The sequence below is a fragment of the Pectinophora gossypiella genome, chromosome 8 (assembly GCF_024362695.1).
Source record: "Pectinophora gossypiella chromosome 8, ilPecGoss1.1, whole genome shotgun sequence".
Classification (NCBI taxonomy): Eukaryota; Metazoa; Arthropoda; class Insecta; order Lepidoptera; family Gelechiidae; genus Pectinophora; species Pectinophora gossypiella.
In genome coordinates, this window is record NC_065411.1 from 609024 (window position 1) to 626493 (window position 17470).

The 17470-nt window shown below is 41.0% G+C and overlaps 1 protein-coding gene across 1 annotated transcript; it reads right to left on the minus strand.

Moving 5' to 3' along the window:
- Window positions 1-2391: 2391 nt before the first annotated feature.
- On the minus strand, window positions 2392-16830 carry LOC126369078 (alpha-(1,3)-fucosyltransferase 7-like). Its single transcript, XM_050013369.1, has 5 exons — window positions 16307-16830; window positions 12260-12423; window positions 7088-7339; window positions 5288-5536; window positions 2392-2872 (listed from the first exon to the last, which is right to left on the minus strand). The coding sequence occupies exons 1-5, from the start codon at window positions 16526-16528 to the stop codon at window positions 2392-2394; spliced, it is 1368 nt and encodes a 455-aa protein (XP_049869326.1). The 5' UTR covers window positions 16529-16830.
- Between the last annotated feature and the right edge of the window lie 640 nt (window positions 16831-17470).

Genomic DNA, 17470 nt, shown 5'->3' on the forward strand with positions numbered 1-17470 from the left:
AACTTACATACATAACATACATACATAAACAGTCTATATACGTCCCACTGCTGGGCACAGGCCTCTCCTCAATCAAGCGGAGGAGGTAACACTGACTGACTGATGGGTGTGAAACTTACATTGTCATTAAACCCAGCACCGCATTTAGGGTCTGCGGGCACCTAGGCTACTAAAAACTATGGTGGAAATCCATTTTAAAAACACTGTTCACTTGGCGTAGAATGAATAATACTGCGTCTCTCTCTCTATTTAAGAGCTGCGCTCTTGTCGGTGGAGTAATCGTCATTCCTCTCTTCTTCCCGCCAAAACCTTCACCTCCTGATACGACACGACCTGCACCTTCTCTTTTATTTGTTTCATAAATGTTCTCCTAGATCTACCCCTTCCTCTCTTCCCTTAAATTTTTCCTTCTATAATGTTTGTTATAAATGAATCGAAGTAAGATCGAAGTAATCGAATACCAATGAGGGTATACAATACATTACAAGTTATTTAATGGAAGTGTGTCAGAATCGAAGCAAATGGAATTCCATAGTCTCTGCTTACCCCGGTGGGAAATATGTGAGTTATGCATGTATGTGCATGAATCTACTTCATTTCACAAGGTGTTATGCCTTTTAATTTAATATTATTTGTAAAAAAATTAAATATTTTTATTTTATTTTTTTGTGTGTAGACATAATTTTATAATAAACAATTTATTTATATTCTATTCAAAAATTAACAGAAGTGGCGAGTGCAGGAAGCAAGGTAAGCATGCTAGGAATGACGCAAATGGAATTCCATAGTCCCTGCTTAACAACAAAACAAGCGTGAATTTGTGCGCTTAGATACAAAGAAGTAAAATGAAACGCCTCTACCAATGCCTTGTGAAACAATTTAAAGTTAAAACTTCCTCTGAAATAGAAAACAATTAATTTATAACATTTAAAAGCAAAGCTCCAGACTCATTACGACGAGCCAATTAAAAACGGAAGTTGAAATATTTCGCTAATTAAAAAGCTTTTACCAGTTTTATAAGTGAGTTATTTTAGTCTCAAAAGATTTTTTTGCTCCGTTCTCACTGATTCGTAAATGTTACTTACATTAACTCACGTCTATTTCCCACTGGAGTAAGTATTCAATATGTCCGTAGGAATCACCGGCCACTTGTATTTTGTGGCCGTATTTTGAGTTGAAACGGTGCTCAATAAATACTACCGTCTAATTCAAATTCCAATTCAAAAATATCTTTATTCAGTAGGTAACATAGTTACACTTTGAATTGTCAATTTTTACATAACGAATGTCTCATCCGCCTAAAACTACTGCAGCTTCTCACAACCTGTATAGCCGGGGAAAAGAAGCTGCAAGAAAAACGGCACAAGGCCCTAGACGTTTTTTTTTTAAATAAACATAAAATATTGTTTTACAATTGAGTAATTTAGCTGCCGAATATCAGTCTCTCTGCCTAAATTGCTTTAAACTCGCCGAGTGACTGGCCTTCCTGACTTCAGTACCGTTGGTCACCATACGTTATTAAATTTCTAAAATACTTTGAACGCAAACGTCTAGTAATAGGCACTAGGCGGCATTAACTGGACAGCACTTATTGAGCACTTTGTGATCCCTAGTTTGGTTAGGACATTACAGGCTGATCACCTGATTGTCCAAAAAGTAAGATGATCCGTTCTTCGGAAGGCACATTAATCCATTGGTCCCGGTTACTACTTACTGATGTAAGTAAGTAGTCGTTACTTGAGCCATATCAAGGGCCTTTGGCGGCTCAATAATAATCCTGACACCTGAGTTGATGGGGTTGGTAATCCACCTCACAACCCACACGATAGAAGAAAACTTATTGAGCGCCATTTCAACTTAAAATACGTCGACAAATACGAGTGACCGGCGATCCTGGCGGTCACCATTTCATAGTTCAACACGCACAATACACCCTTGCACTTTTGCATAGTTTCCTCACATTATGGTTGCCTGGAAGAAATCGCTTTAAACAATAAGACCGCCATTTGCCATGTACCTAGTTAAGGCTCTTTTGTAGAGTATGTTTGAATTGTCATCAGCTAAAATAAAACTTCACCAAAGAGTTATGAATTTAGCACTAACGGGTGAATATCATAACATAAACTGCCTATACTTATACGTCCCACTGCTGGGCACAGACCTCCCCTCAATCAACCGGAGGGGGAACTTGAAATTTTGATATTCACCCTAACACAGTTAGCTCGACCATTATAGACGGCGATTCGGCTCACCAGTTGGTCTAACAGAAAGCTCGTTGAGGTGAGGGTGCTTAGTTCATCTTGCGATGGATCTACCACTGAACTATAGTCGTCAGCTTATGTTATCTGTTATGTTGTAAAATAAAACTACGATCTTTGTACAAAACTGTATTTATCCAAAAGGATCTTCGCGTGCATACTTGCTATCACATAATACTTTCTTATCAAAGTATAGTTCCAAGTCATCCTGTCTATAAACCTTTTCTTTGTTATCGTTATAATTTAGGGCTTCACATATCCTGCAGAGATGATAGGACTTCGTTTTAAAGAACCCGTGTTCACCAACAACGGAGAAATGTTTCCTCCATTTGTGATATTTAAGCAAATTCTCGTAGTTCCCAGCTATCTCTAGCATATGCAAAGCCAACTCCTCAGGAGAATTGTAATTGTCTACGTGTAGGAAAGAGTTGGGAGGCAACAGTTTCTGGCAGTCCTCTAAAGGTGCTCCCATGATGATGGGAATAGCACCCTTGTGGTACGCGTTATTGAAAACCTTCTCAGTCAAGTACTGGCGGCATTTGGAGTTTTCCAGCGCAAGGTAGAATATATATCTGTTAAGCACCTCGCAGTCTGCTCTGAAGTGGCCGGGACAACTGAAATGTTAAGTAAACTTCATTGAATTTAATTGTTACTTCCAGTTACTTAGAGCTTTCCCTTCGCGGGTTGGAAGGTCAGACAGGCAGTTGCTTCTGTAAAAAACCGGACCTGTTAAATCTTCCGGTTAGGTTTATTTATTGTACTCACAAAAAGGGTATAATAAACTTAACACTACTCGTATATTGTACAGCTAGATTACAGGGAAATTAGCTTGATGATGATGCTTAAAATAGGAAAATTAATTCCTGTACTATAAGCATCAATAACCAATTCAAGATAACAATAACGGCCTCTGTAGTCCAGTGGTTGAGCGTTGGACTCACGATCCAGAGGCCCCGGGTTCGAATCCTGGTGGGGACATATATCACAAAATTCACTTTGTGATCCCTAGTTTGGTTAGGACATTACAGGCTGATCACCTGATTGTCCGAAAGTAAGATGATCCGTGCTTCGGAAGGCACGTTAAGCCGTTGGTCCCGGTTACTACTTACTTACTGATGTAAGTAAGAAGTAAAGTGATGTAGGCAACGGCAACGGCCACCAACAGTCGTTACATGAGCCATGTCAGGGACCTTTGGCGGCACAATAGTAACCTTGACACCAGGGTTGATGAGGCTGGTATTCCACCTCACAACCCACAGGATAAGAAGAAAAATACCAATTCGAGAGTTACGACTGCAGCTAGTACTACGTGTAATACGTGCAATATAACAAGTTTCAGCTTAGCTCACCTCTGTTTAACTAATCTGAAGTTGAGTTTAGCACAAGTCAAGAGTAAGTAACTACTCTAAACCGGCGAGCATGCATGAAGTCTTTGATGAGAGCGGAGGAAATGAAAGTGATGTGTCAGGATCGTAACAAGTGGAATTCCGTTGTCTCTGACTATCCTAAAACACACCCCGGACACGTCATACAAACAACCTCGTTTTACAGACACTATTCGGCGTCCGAAGGACGTAATATACGATCCCGACGACCCGATTACTCTAGCCATAGAGGCAGCCAATCAGCTCGCGACACCAAACACTTCAGGACCCCGATACCGACCCCGCCGGCGTAGTCGACGATTTCCCTCATTCAGCGCTTATCGCTATCGACCCTCTAGGGTCGATTAATTCCTTCAAATATTTTTCCTCTCAGACGACGCCCTGAGCCGAGGTTCGCGCCCAACTAGGCACCCTCAGGCCTGTTGTCTTAAACGTTGTACCGGGTGAGAGCCTTCAGCGCTCCCCATTTGTTCGGCCAAGTAGTTAATGCCATCTGCGGCAAATCTACAATAAGTCACGTCAAAAAAAAAAGGTTGACCCAAATAAAATTTAAAAAAACCAACGCTGGAGCTACTGCTGCGCCTACACAAAAATATAATCCAAAAATCTCCGGTCCTTGCCAATCCGGCTATCGACACGTTTATGTGCGATAATGTCATAGTTTTAATCACCATGAGTAGTACAGCGTTATCTTAAGCAGTAATAAAGTTTTCCCATAACAACATTATTGCGTTATGATCGATCTTAATTAAACCTTATCAACGTTCTGTTAATTCGTACAGCTCTCTCGTTTCATATGTAGATTTATTTGATTACTGACAAAAATTCCAAAATGATGAAGTAATATTGTTTTTTCTTAATGATAGAGAAATACATGCGCGATGATCGTGTCGCCTGTTATACCTAACATCTAGCTTCGGATATCGTGCCAAAATTCCCACAGGGGTAAGCAGAGACATTTTCCTTCAACACTGACATACTACTCTTGGATGAGGGGCTTGCTACTTCGGTGGGCAAGTTTCGTATGCGCTTCTCTCGCGCAAAGCGCATAAAGTCTGTTTCGCTGAGAAAGGCAACCCAATGCAGATATGCAAAAGGGCTTGGCTGACTTGGCGACTCAGCAAGGCAAGGTGGATGGCCTAGGGCGACGGCAGAGGGCAAATAGTTATCGTCGGCCAGACACATCATCTGACCTCTCCTTCAGTCGTGTCGGATTTCCGTTCCACTGAATCAAGGAGGGGTAAGACGAGTGCGTGCACCTGCGTTTTGTACGAACGTATGCGCACCTTAATATATCCTGCGTACCTGACCGCTTCATGTCACTACTCTTGCATCATTATACGATAAGCTGCAAAAGTCCAATAATTTGAACCACTGCTGGGGCACGGGCCTTCCCTATGGATGGGTAGGGAGATCGGGCCTTAAACCACCACGCGGGCCCAGTGCGGATTGATGGTTATTAACGACTGCTAATGCGGCCGGGGCCAACGGCTTAACGTGCCTTCCGAAGCACGGAGGAGCTCGAGATGAAAACTTTTTTTTTGTGGTCACCCATCCTATGACCGGCCCAAAGTTGCTTTACTTCAACAATCGCAGACCGAGCGCGTTAACCGCTGCGCCACCGAGCTCCTGTTCTTTTATTACCTAGTCTTATTTTCAGCGCATCTGCCATGAACTTCAATGTCGATGTAACTGCCAAGAATGCTGATGAGCTTCATTCTGCTCTTGACGGCACAGTTGGATATCAGGACCGCAGCCAGTACTGTGAACTGCTTCTTGTCCCAGAACGGCACTAACTGGCGGACCGCGGCCACAGGGTCATCCAGATTGACAAGCAAAGGTTGGACGAGAGGAATCGTCCGCCCATACGGCACCGGGACATCGGAGTCACTTCTGAAACCAAATCCCAATATTGGTCAATCTAAACACTGAATCACATGACTTGTGTTATCGTTCTTCACTCATTCTTCTTCTTTCGCCATAGAGGCAGCCAATCATCTCGCGACACCAAACACTTCAGGACCCCGACCACCGACCCCGCCGGCGTGGTGGACGATTTCCCTCATTCAGCGCTTATCGCGATCGACGACTAAAGTCGATTAATTCTTTCAATTATTTTTCCTCTCAGACGACGCCCTGAGCCGAGGTTCGCGCCCAACTGGGCACCCTCAAGCCTGTTCTCTTAAACGTTGTATCGGGTGAGAGCCTTCAGCGCTCCCATTTGTCCGGCCAAGTAGTTAATGTCATCTGCGGCAAATCTACAATAAGTCACGTCAAAAAAAAAATGGCCCTGTACAGTCATGAGCAACATCCTGTACCCACTTTAGAACCCTGTCGCAGTAACATATTTGACAATTAGTGAGACTTACTGTTCAATTTGTCATGGTGTATACAAAGTAAATGTGACATGGTACTAAAGTGTATATGTCATGGAAAAATCTTATAATTGATAATTTCATTATGTGCTCGATCATTCCATGAAATGGACATATTTTATGAAATAGAATATCACACGTTGGCCTCATCATAATGTCCTATTGATATGGGCAAACGTTGGCAATCATATGGTAAAATTAGAAAGAAGAAAGAAAGAAAGAAACGTTTAAATTAGCAGTGGCACTGGTGTCGATTATACTATTTAAAACTTGATTGATGTATTTGTTGAATGTAATTGTACAATTTTCCACATAGATTAGGTAATTAATTTTGAACCTAAGAAATTAATCGACTGTTCGCATTTTTATTACACCACATATCATGGACACCGCCTACAACGATATGGCCTAACATTGATTGAAATATCATTAAACGTTGACGTTTCAACGATATGGCCAACTTAAGTTGGCTATTTCTTGAAATATGACCATTTCATGAAATGGTCGAACACATCATGAAATGATCAATTCTACGCTCTGGCCACGACATATACATATTTATAATGCTCGTGACCGTACATGGCTCATGTAACGACTACACACTGACAGATGGAAGCTATTGCTAAACGTACCATCCCAAGCTCGAAATCATCTTATTTTTTGGACACTCAGGAGATTCATTCTGCAACATCCTAATAGGTTAGGATGTTCCCGTGAGACTTATCCCCGGTTAGGACCAGGGATAATCGCACGGGAATATTTATTCCGGCAAATTACTTTTTATACTTATTAAATAAGACCGGAAAATAAGCAGCTGAGGGCGGTGGATTATCTTACTTTTTGGACAATCAGGTGGACAGCCTGTAATGTCCTAACCAAACTAGGGATCACAAAGTGATTTTTGTGATATGTCTTCACCGGGATTCGAACCCGGGACCTCCGGATCGTGAGCCCAACGCTCAACCACTGGACCACGGAGGTCGATACGTTCCCCGATTGAAAAGACGGTGTACTACACAACAACAGTGACTTAAAAATACAATAAATACAAACACTTTTAAAGACATACCTATAGGTCATGGTCCAATTAAACATTCCTGATAATTTCGTCAGCGTCATGACAAATCTCGACAACGAGAACGTGTTGTGTGGAGATTCATCGCTAAGATATATCCATCTCTGTTTCGGGTTCCGTGTGGTGACGTTAGGAATCACACCCTTCTGCAAGTGTATGACTACTGCATCAGCTTCCTGAAAGTCTTCATCATGACCGGAAAATATGCAGTTTTTGACGCTGCAGTAGTCCAGGACCTCCCTCGGGCTGTTGGTTTAAATAAAAAGAGGCAGCAGATATTTTCGTTCTCTTTTCTCTTGAGTTTCCAAAAGAGAATGGAGAGACGATTTGGATGCTTTTGAAGGAGACTGGCAAGACAACTGCCTGGATAAAGAACTTTTGTGATTCTATACATTGTTTTAAGTTTATGCGGTTATTATCATAATTAAAAAACATAACAACGGGTTCTTATCGCGTTTAAATCAGGGATATGAGACTATCGGGAGTCTCATATCTCTGATTTAAACGCGATAGGAATGCGTCATTATGTGTTTTAAATTTTTTAAGAGACTATCGGGAGTCTCTTGTCCCTGATTTAAACGCGGTAAGAACCCGTTATTTTTTTTTTAATTATGATAATAACCGCATAAACTTAAAACAATGTATAAAATCACAAAAGTTCTTTATCCAGGCAGTTGTCTTGCCAGTCTCCTTCAAAAGCATCCAAATCGTCTCTCCATTCTCTTTTGAAAACTCAAGAGAAAAGAGAAGGAAAATATCCGCTGTCTCTTGACATGGCTCACGTATAACGACTACGTATAATTTACATAACATAAACTGCCTATATACGTCCCACTGCTGGGCACAGGCCTCCCCTCAATCAACCGGAGGGGGTATGGAGCATACTCCACCACGCTGCTCCACTGCGGGTTGGTGGAGGTGTTTTTACGGCTAATAGCCGGGACCAACGGCTTAACGTGCCTTCCGAAGCACGGAATCATCTTACTTTTTCGGACAATCAGGTGATTCAAGCTTGAAAACTCCTCACCAAACAAAGGACAGTCTCACAAAGTGATTTCGACAATGTCCCCATCGGGAATCGATTTCGGACCTCCAGATCGTGAGCCTAACGCTCTAACCACTAGACCAAGGAGGCTGTTAGACCACGGAGGCTGTTAGACCAACGGCTTAACGTGCCTTCCGAAGCACGGATCATCTTACTTTCGGACAACCAGGTGATCAGCCTGTACTAATTTTTGTGAAATGTCACCATCGGGATTAATACTCGAATAATGACGGACTTTCCAGGTTACGTTCACCAAAAACAATATAGATGGCGTTGTACAGTTTTAACGTGATAGTTACCTCATCATCATCAGTCCATTAACGTCCCCACTGCTGGGGCACGGGCCTTCCCTATGGATGGATAGGGAGATCGGGCTTTAACCACCACGCGGGCCCAGTGCGGATTGGTGGTTATTAACGACTGCTAATGCAGCCGGGACCAACGGCCTAACGTGCCTTTCGAAGCACGGAGGAGCTCGTGATGAAAACTTTTTTTTTGTGGTCACCCATCTTATGATCGGCCTTTGCAAAAGTTGCTTAACTTCAACAATCGCAGACCGAGCGCGTTTACCGCTGCGCCACCGAGCTCCTCAATAGTTACCTACTTTCTCATTACTCGAGTACCTACATAATTATCCCAAAATACAATTTAATGGCAGAAGCATAATATGTAAAAATAGTTCTTGCTTGATAATTGGATCACATTATTTATAGAATTATGTTGCTACCTATATTGCTTCTCTTTGTTTTGATCAGAATAATAATGGGTGGAAGATGTAATTGTGCCTGGGCGTAATAAAAAGGTTCATCATTTGTATCCAAAAACAACCTTAAAACATATATCCGTCTGGTATCCATGAAATCAGAAGGTTTAAATTGAAACAAAAACGCTCGCTGCTCGTAGGAAGCGGGATAAATATAGGGAGTAAGAAGGTCGCTACATTTTTATCCCGCTTGCTTTTGAGACGTCGGGTTGTTGGGGTAGCGATGCTAAAAAAAATATAGCGGAAATCGGACGTCTTTTAAGAGAGAGTGGAGATGACCCCCGTGCTTGTTCTTGGCGCAAAGGTTGTCCATTGCTGCACAGCGAGGAAATGCGGCTAGTGTAATTGGCACCTTCGCGCCCGGATTAGTCAGGGGCGGGCTTTTTGACGAGTGCAGTAAATAGCATTATTTTTGTTAATTATTTATTTCATTTCGTGTTTAGTTAACCCCTTATTGCATGAATTATGAAGATTGTAAATAAAAAAATATTTTTTTGCGAAAATGTGTTTATTTATTTATTATTTGCAAAAAAATACAAGACAATATTTTTTATAGTTATTATTTATAAAAATAAATTGAAGAGCCATATTTGGCTTCGTATGTGTTTAAGCAAAATTTGGATGGGCCATATAAGGCTTCGTATGCGTAGCGTTTACATTTTGTGGAAATCTCTAAAACAATTGCGCTTGTCATTGGAGCATAAAAAAACTTCGCACTTTTCACATTTTGTATATCTACGTAGCTTTGAGCAGAATTGATATAATTGACGTTGATTTTTTACCCAAATAGGAAAATTATCGACACCGTCAGTGCGTACAGAAGTCAACGGCAGATCTTGATGCCTGGTTGGTGCTTTTCGAGGTTTATTGGCATGCTATTTGGAGTTTCAGCTCGACTAGATGGAGTTCCGGCTCTTGACGTTATCGGTGTACTAAGAAGGCTGGCTGGGTGTCCTTGTCTTGTTCTGAAACTGCAAGCTTGAAATCAAACAGTGCCATGTAACTGACGCTGTTTACATAATTGATTTTTATTGAGGAATGTGACGTTGTAAGTTCGTACTCCGGTCAGAATCGGAAACAAGCTCATCTTCACTCAAAAAACCATCACCAGGGATGGGATTTACATGCTTTGAAGAACCATAAAACCGTGCACAGTCCATATCTGAAGAAATGATAAAAAGCTTTTTTGCATTTGTATACCTTTGAGTGCATATAAAGCCAGATATGACAAGACAGCAATTTAGCGGGAACGCATACCAAGCCATATATGGATTTTACAAAAAAAAAGGTCATAAGTCAAATAAATATAAATGCACATACAAAAAAACTTACTGTTGGTATGGTCGAAGATACAATGAGCATATAACTATTTTTACTGAAGATCTGAAACGTCGATAAACTATTATTTTTCATTGATCAAAACTTCACTGCACTTGTTGCATTTCACTTGCCGGGCGCCTTGCATTATAATTTCAAATACTTTTGACATTTATGACTTACCGTAGAAAAAAAAATACGTTTTGCTTCACAATAGAACACTAATTATTATAAAGTTTATTTTATTTTATTTCGATGTTCACTTTATATAGAAAAAAAACCATAAAGTTTAAAGGCCATAAATGGCTTCGCATGCGGTAAGGGGTTAATGTAATCAATTTTGATTCAAAACAAAAGCTGTACAGCGCCATCTATACCTATTATTTTTGAAAATCGTATCCTGGAAAGTCCCTTAGGTAAAAGGGCATTAAATAAATTAATATGATTTTTATTTTTGATAAAACTCGATGTCCTATTAAACTGAAAACGTTATGTAGTGGACAATAATGGTGTATTGGGCATTTGACTGGGTCAAAAATAAATTATAAAATTCTAATCTAGAAATATAAGCCAAATTTATATATAATCTCATTTTACTTTTCAACTTATTTTCGAATTTGAATTTCGAATTAAGTAATAATGAGTACGACGTTTGAGCGCTTTTATTGATGACGTCACAGGACAGTATTTCCATACAAACTCCGAAGAAAACTTTCGTTTTGACGTTTCGTAAGGAGTATCTCATTTGACTAGGTTGTCAAGTAGCTTAATTACTCAACTCTAAAACCTTTACTTGCTAACTCGAGGTTTAGCTCTCTACCTCATCATCATCACAGCCCATTAACGTCGCCACTGCTGGGGCACGGGCCTTCCCTATGGATGGATAGCGAGATCGGGCCTTAAACCATCACGCGGGCCCAGTGCGGATTGATGGTTATTAACGACTGCTAATGCAGCCGGGACCAACGGCTTAACGTGCCTTCCGAAGCACGGAGGAGCTCGAGATGAAAACTTTTTTTTTGTGGTCACCCATCCTATGACCGGCCTTTGCGAAAGTTGCTTTATTTCAACAATCGCAGGCCGAGCGCGTTAACCGCTGCGCCACCGAGCTCCTCAATAGTTACCTGCTTTCTCATTACTCGAGTACCTACATAATTATCCCAAAATCTCTCTACCTACAGTTTAAAATTATTCAACCTGTCAATTTTTTCCAGTTTGTTTTCAGGGGGGTTAAAATGGCCACATCGAAGCAATTCATCTAAGAAAGCAATATTGCAATTTGACATTTGCGCATATAAAAGAAAGTGCGCAATGCAAGCAAATGTCAAATTGCAATATTGCTTTCTTAGATGAATTGCTTCGATGCGGCCTTTTTACACGTGACTTATTGTAAATGCCGCAGGTGGCAGAAACTACTTGGCCAGATAAATGGGGAGCGCTAAGGGCTCTCATCCGGTACAACGTTTAAGACAACAGGCCTGAGGGTGCCCAGTTGGGCGCGAACCTCGTCTCAGGGCTTCGTCTGAGAGCAAAAATATTTAAAAGAAGCCCCCTGATCACTTCGACACTAACAGAATGGTCGTACTCCTAATCTACCCATTGCCACCTCTCTCTCTAATCGCCTTCATTACTCCATAGATAGGGCGTGTAGAACGGTGGTTGCCCCAATCGCCTTCCGTTCCGCAGTACACCGACCAATTTCTCAATCGGTGATGTTCTAGCTAGAGCCCTACCAGAATCCATTTCCTCGGCCTCCAACCAGTACTGATACCGCGGCTGCCCAGCATTAGGGGTGCGCTTTTGAAGTAGCGGCGCCGACTTGCTACGTTACAAGATCGTCATAGAACCTAAGTGGCATTTTATAGGTTAGCCCGTCCCAGTGCGCTACCCACTACGTTCTGCTAATCCGTGCGCTGTTTGGTCGGGGACTGCTTATTTTTATATTCGCAGCTAACCATCATATCTGATGGCCGTTCCACTATCCGCCACCTGTGGACCCGTAGATGGCCTAATAAAAAAAAAACCTTTACTTGGACCTTACCTCCTCGTACTGCGATGATAGTTGTTGACGTGTCTTTGACTCAACCAGTTCCAATGTTTCCATATTAAAATGAGATATTGCCGTTTCTGTCTCTCCTTGTCCAGATATGTGTTTGGTAATACATTCTTAAATAATATAGACCCCAAATGAGATGTTTCCCAATTCTGAAAACGAAAATACCACTTATTTCCTGATTGTCCAAAAGTAAGATGATCCGTGCTTCGGAAGGCACGTTAAGCCGTTGGTCCCGGTTACTACTTACTGATGTAAGTACGTGGTCGTTACATGAGCCATGCCAGGGGACATAGGGTGTTCTCTATGGCGGCTCAATAGTAACCCTGACACCAGGGTTGATGGGGTTGGTAATCACCTCCCAACCCACACGATAGAAGAAGAAGAGTGAAACAATGGCCGATTCCAGTATACACCATCAAATTTTAAGTTATACCCGTCATTTTCTGAACTGCCGAAAAGGAAAGGGACGGATGAGTGACAGCTATTAATAGGCTAATTGACAACCTAGTCAAATTAGATACATTTTACGAAACGTTAAAACGAAAATTTTCTTTGGAATTTGTATGGAAATATTGACCGTGGCGTCATCAATTGTTACTTAATTCATAAATAAAATTCGAAAAAAATCGGACAGTAAAATAATATTGATTTTTGATCATCTTAGACAGGTTTCTATTTCTAGATTAACATTTTATAATTTATATATTTACCCAGTTAAAAACCCTTTTTTAAACTAAATGAATGAATAACCCGGGAAAATCACATACGAGTAGGCTTTTTAGTATGCAACCCTTAACGTAAGTGGTCAATTTAGTTTTATTCGGTTATTACACTAATATGTAAAATTTGGAATGGGTTGTTTTTTCTGCATAAAATTGATGTGTGTTCCATAAATTTTATGCCTGTCGATTACCCGTCCCTTTCCTTTTCAGCGGATAAGAAAGTGACAGGTATAACTTAAAATCAAATTAAATGGGGTGTGTCGAAATCAGCACTTATATTTTTATGGTGAATAGGAAGATAAGCAGCTGAACGTGTCCTAAGTGTTTTTTAAAATAGAAGCAGAAGAAGAAGAGAAAGACTTCTATTGTGTGCGTTGTCATGTCTGACAAAGGTGTGGTCTGAGGTTGGTTGGTGTGGCGTTGGTTGGACGGACTTGATCGACCTCATAAACCTAGCAACCCTGACAGTTGATATAAAAAAAAAATAATCTCTTTACGTAAAAATTGGGTCGTGTACCACGTTCAAGACAAATTATAAAATTCTGATTACTACATAAAGACAGCTCAAGAACTAACTAAAAATATTTTCTTTTTTTTTCAACTCCTATTATACTCTATGATACTCTTGTCATTCCCTCATTCAGCGCTTATCGCTATCGACCCACTAGGGTCGATTAATTCTTTCAAATATTTTTCCTCTCAGACGACGCCCTGAGCCGAGGTTCGCGCCCAACTGGGCACCCTCAGGCTGTTGTCTTAAACGTTGTACCGGGTGAGAGACTTCAGCGCTCCCCATTTGTCCGGCCAAGTAGTTAATGCCATCTGCGGCAAATCTACAATAAGTCACGTCAAAAAAAAAACTCTTATCAAAGTCGAAGATGTAATGGGTCAGAGCAGAATAATAGGAGTTGAAAAAAAAGAAAATGTTTTTAGTTAGTTCACATCTACATTGCTGAACTGTGGCCGTGTCCACCATCTTTAACTGTGATCTATGTTGGAAACATTAAAATATAATGACAATAGATTCTTTCTAAGTGGTAACACATAAGTGTTTTAATGTGGCAATACTACCGGAGCGGGACGAGCAAGCATACTTGTAATAAAACTTTAGAAAAACCCAATTAAATAGTGTTTTATAACAAAGGAGTTTAAGTTTTCGCCATCACCACCACGCCTCTACAGGAGACACCTCCAATGGACACTCCATTGCATCTTATTTTCTTTATATTGTATTTTATATATTATAGTTCAACTGTGCCTTCAAGATCCTGTTTGTAAAGTGCCAATTAATAAACTGTTTACTGTCCGACTCCTATCTTATGACTACTACTGCCTACTCCTGTCGTACTACTCTGCCGGCACGTCGGGACTCCTCCTCCTGTCGTGCCGCACCTCTATCATAGATATCTTTTACCTTTTAATTTTGAAATTGTATTTTTTTATTTTTTTATTGCTTTCCATGTTCATAGTCTTATTTTTCTTTTTGTTTCTTTTTTCATTCATTGTTATATTAGTTTTTATATTGTCTTTTTTTCTCGTCATACACCGCATTGGATTACATTGTAATGTTGTATGTACCTTTATAAATAAATAAATAATATATAAATAAATAGAGTGCCTCATGTCGCTACTTTAATAAAGCATAGTTGGAGCAAGTGAACTATAGGATTATTTGCGAAAAATAGCGATCGGCACATTGTTAATACCAGGAATAAAAATAAACTTGCTTTACAAGTCAGTCGATTACATAAGATTACTAAATCTTTTAAGGGGCAATGTATACGTTTTTACAATAAGATTCCCATTGACATTCAGAATTTGCCTTTCAACTGCTTTAAGACAGTAGTTAAACAAAAACTTTACAAAAAAGGTTATTATAAAGTTAGTGATTATTTAGAAGATATGAATGCATGGGATTAACTGTCTGAGAACCGATATTAGGCAGCTAAATTACTCAATTGTATACCAATATTTTATGTTTTATGTTTATTTTTATTTTTTTAAAGAACGTCTAGGGCCCTGTGCCGAGGTTTTTCTTGCAGCTTCTTTTCCCCGGCTATACAGGTTGTGAGAAGCTGCAGTAGTTTTAGGCGGATGAGACGTTTGTTATGTAAAATTGACGATTCAAAGTGTAACTATGTTACCTACTGAATAAAGATATTTTTGAATTTGAATTTGAACCTTTTTTTGACGTGACTTACTGTAGATTTGTCGCATATGGCATTCACTACATGGGCGCACTTTGGTCTTGGTTCCATACAAGACCACTAACCCAGCCCCAGAGGGGACACAGTCATCTTCTCTGCCCTCCACTGGGGCAATTCCTGTTCGGTGCGTCCTTGCCGCGGGGGCTGCCTTTTACTTCAGTAGGCCAGAGTGAAATCCGAATTAAATAATTTGAATTTGAATTTGAATTTGAATTTGATATGGTGGCTGAGTTCGAATAGGGACCCAGAACTACGGGGTATAACGTAGAACTTGCTCAGGGATACGGGTGAAGACGTCAATGGTTGCAGAGGCGAAGATGGGAGCCATCGGTACGGCAATGCAGGACGGAAAGGGCAAGTTAAGGGACTGTAACCTGGAACCTGATAGAGGGCAGCAGTAACTGTCAGTACTGTTCAGAGGCGGAGGACAGGAGTCCTAGTATGGCTTTGTAATAGACTACTCTGGGCGCCATTCCACTTGCGTCAGACAGAGTACTGCGGGGTGGAAGGCAAGAGGGAAACCACTGCCCTATTTTTCCCTAAAAAAGTAGCATGGAGAATGCTGCGCCGGTACGAGCGTGGCTCTTAAATTGATGATGATAAAATGTCCGCACAAATGGAGAGCGCTTAGGGCTCTCCCCCAAAGGGAAATACAGCCGTACCGCTCATAACATAAATATGTATATCGTACGTCCCGCTAGTCATACTCCACCACGCTGCTCCACTGCAGGTTGGAGAAGGTTTTGCTCCCTAGCGTTACCCTGTTTCTCACAGAGTCCGCTTACCTAACCTGAAGTTCTGTCAGGTCCGGTTTCTTATAGAAACGACTGCCTGTCTGACCTTCCAATCCGCCAAGAGAAAACCAGCCAAATACAGGTTAGGTCACATACATTCGAAACTCGGGAATGGGGGTTTCCTCACGATGTTTTCCATCACCGCTGAGTACGTGATAATCATTTATAATCCAAACATAAATTCGAAAACAGATTAGAAAATCATTGGTTTAGGCCCATGTTGTTTTTCCGAACACGCAACCTGACAATGAGAGTCAAGTGTTTTTCAACTGAGCTACCACAGCTTTACGATGTAAAGAAATAACTCACCTTTCTTTTTTCGTAATACTTTTCAATAATTTGCTTGTGTTCCTTCAACTCCCTCGAAGTCTCCATGGAGTTTTTGTACAATGGTTTACTATCCAAATTCCGCATCAAAGATTGTTCTTTATGCATGTCGTTATTATAAAAATATACGAAGATTATGCTTAATAGAACTAGAAGTATAAACATACGCGCATTTGGTTTCTTTAATGTCTTTACGAGAACCATCTCGCGCAGTTTGGTTTGTACGGGCTAATGCAAATCGACATCCATCGTTTTGTGTGAATTGTAATTAAATGGCTGATTATACTAGTACTGAACATAAAGGTTTCCCGTAAGCTAAACAGAAATTAAAACCGACACGTTCGGCGATGATAACGCGAAGCGAGGTACTCTGTAAACACGTTTTGTGCTATTCTTGTTAGTGTTCAAGTTATTTACTTTTATGGTTTTTTCTCGATAATATTTTACAGCATAAAATATAAAATTTATACAATATGTTACACGATTATTAGAGATGATCTATACGAGTGTAATTTTGCAGTTGCACTGGAAATCAAGGCAGGCCTACAGTCTGTTTGCACTGTTGATATTATCAGTTTTTCAGGGCCGCACTCGGAAAATGTTACCTAGTTTATTTTATTTCTCATTTAAAGGACATGTTTACGATCGTACATACGATATCGTATAAGGCCGCGTTTAGGGACACGCGGGGCCTCACGAGGCGGGCCACGCGGTGCAGTGCGCGAGACGTCTCAAGCGTTTTCTCCGTTTATAGAGTGCGTCAAGCGGCGCGCGCAGTACAGGGACGCGGTCCGCGGCGCGGGCTGCGGGAAAAACAAACGTATGGCAATGTTCTAAACGTTCATGGAGAAGCGTTTTTGCAGGCGTTTATTTGAATTGTAGCGTGCGGCGACTTAGGGGACATCTGATCCCGTCTTAAACTGGGCCCAGAGGCGAGTTTGCCCTTTCACTATGATTCAGTTGTTGGTACGATTACACCATTGATTATTTTCTAGGGGTTTTTTGGCGGCGGGCGACGCGGCAGGCTACGAAGCGGGTCACGCGCCAAAACCCGTTATGTCACTGAACTGCGCGCGCCGATTCATGCACATGAACGGAGAAAACGCTTGACGCCCCGCGCTTCGCGCCGTGTGACGCCCCATGTGT

Bases quoted from the DNA above. Each gene is read 5' to 3' on its own strand.
- LOC126369078 (XM_050013369.1), bottom strand. From the start codon at position 16,528: ATGGTTCTCGTAAAGACATTAAAGAAACCAAATGCGCGTATGTTTATA. The intron at 5,537-7,087 runs GTATGTCTTTAA...ATTTGGTTTCAG, and splicing joins AATTGGACCATGACCTATAG to AAGTGACTCCGATGTCCCGG. The intron at 2,873-5,287 runs GTAATAAAAGAA...TTAACATTTCAG, and splicing joins TGCGCTGAAAATAAGACTAG to TTGTCCCGGCCACTTCAGAG.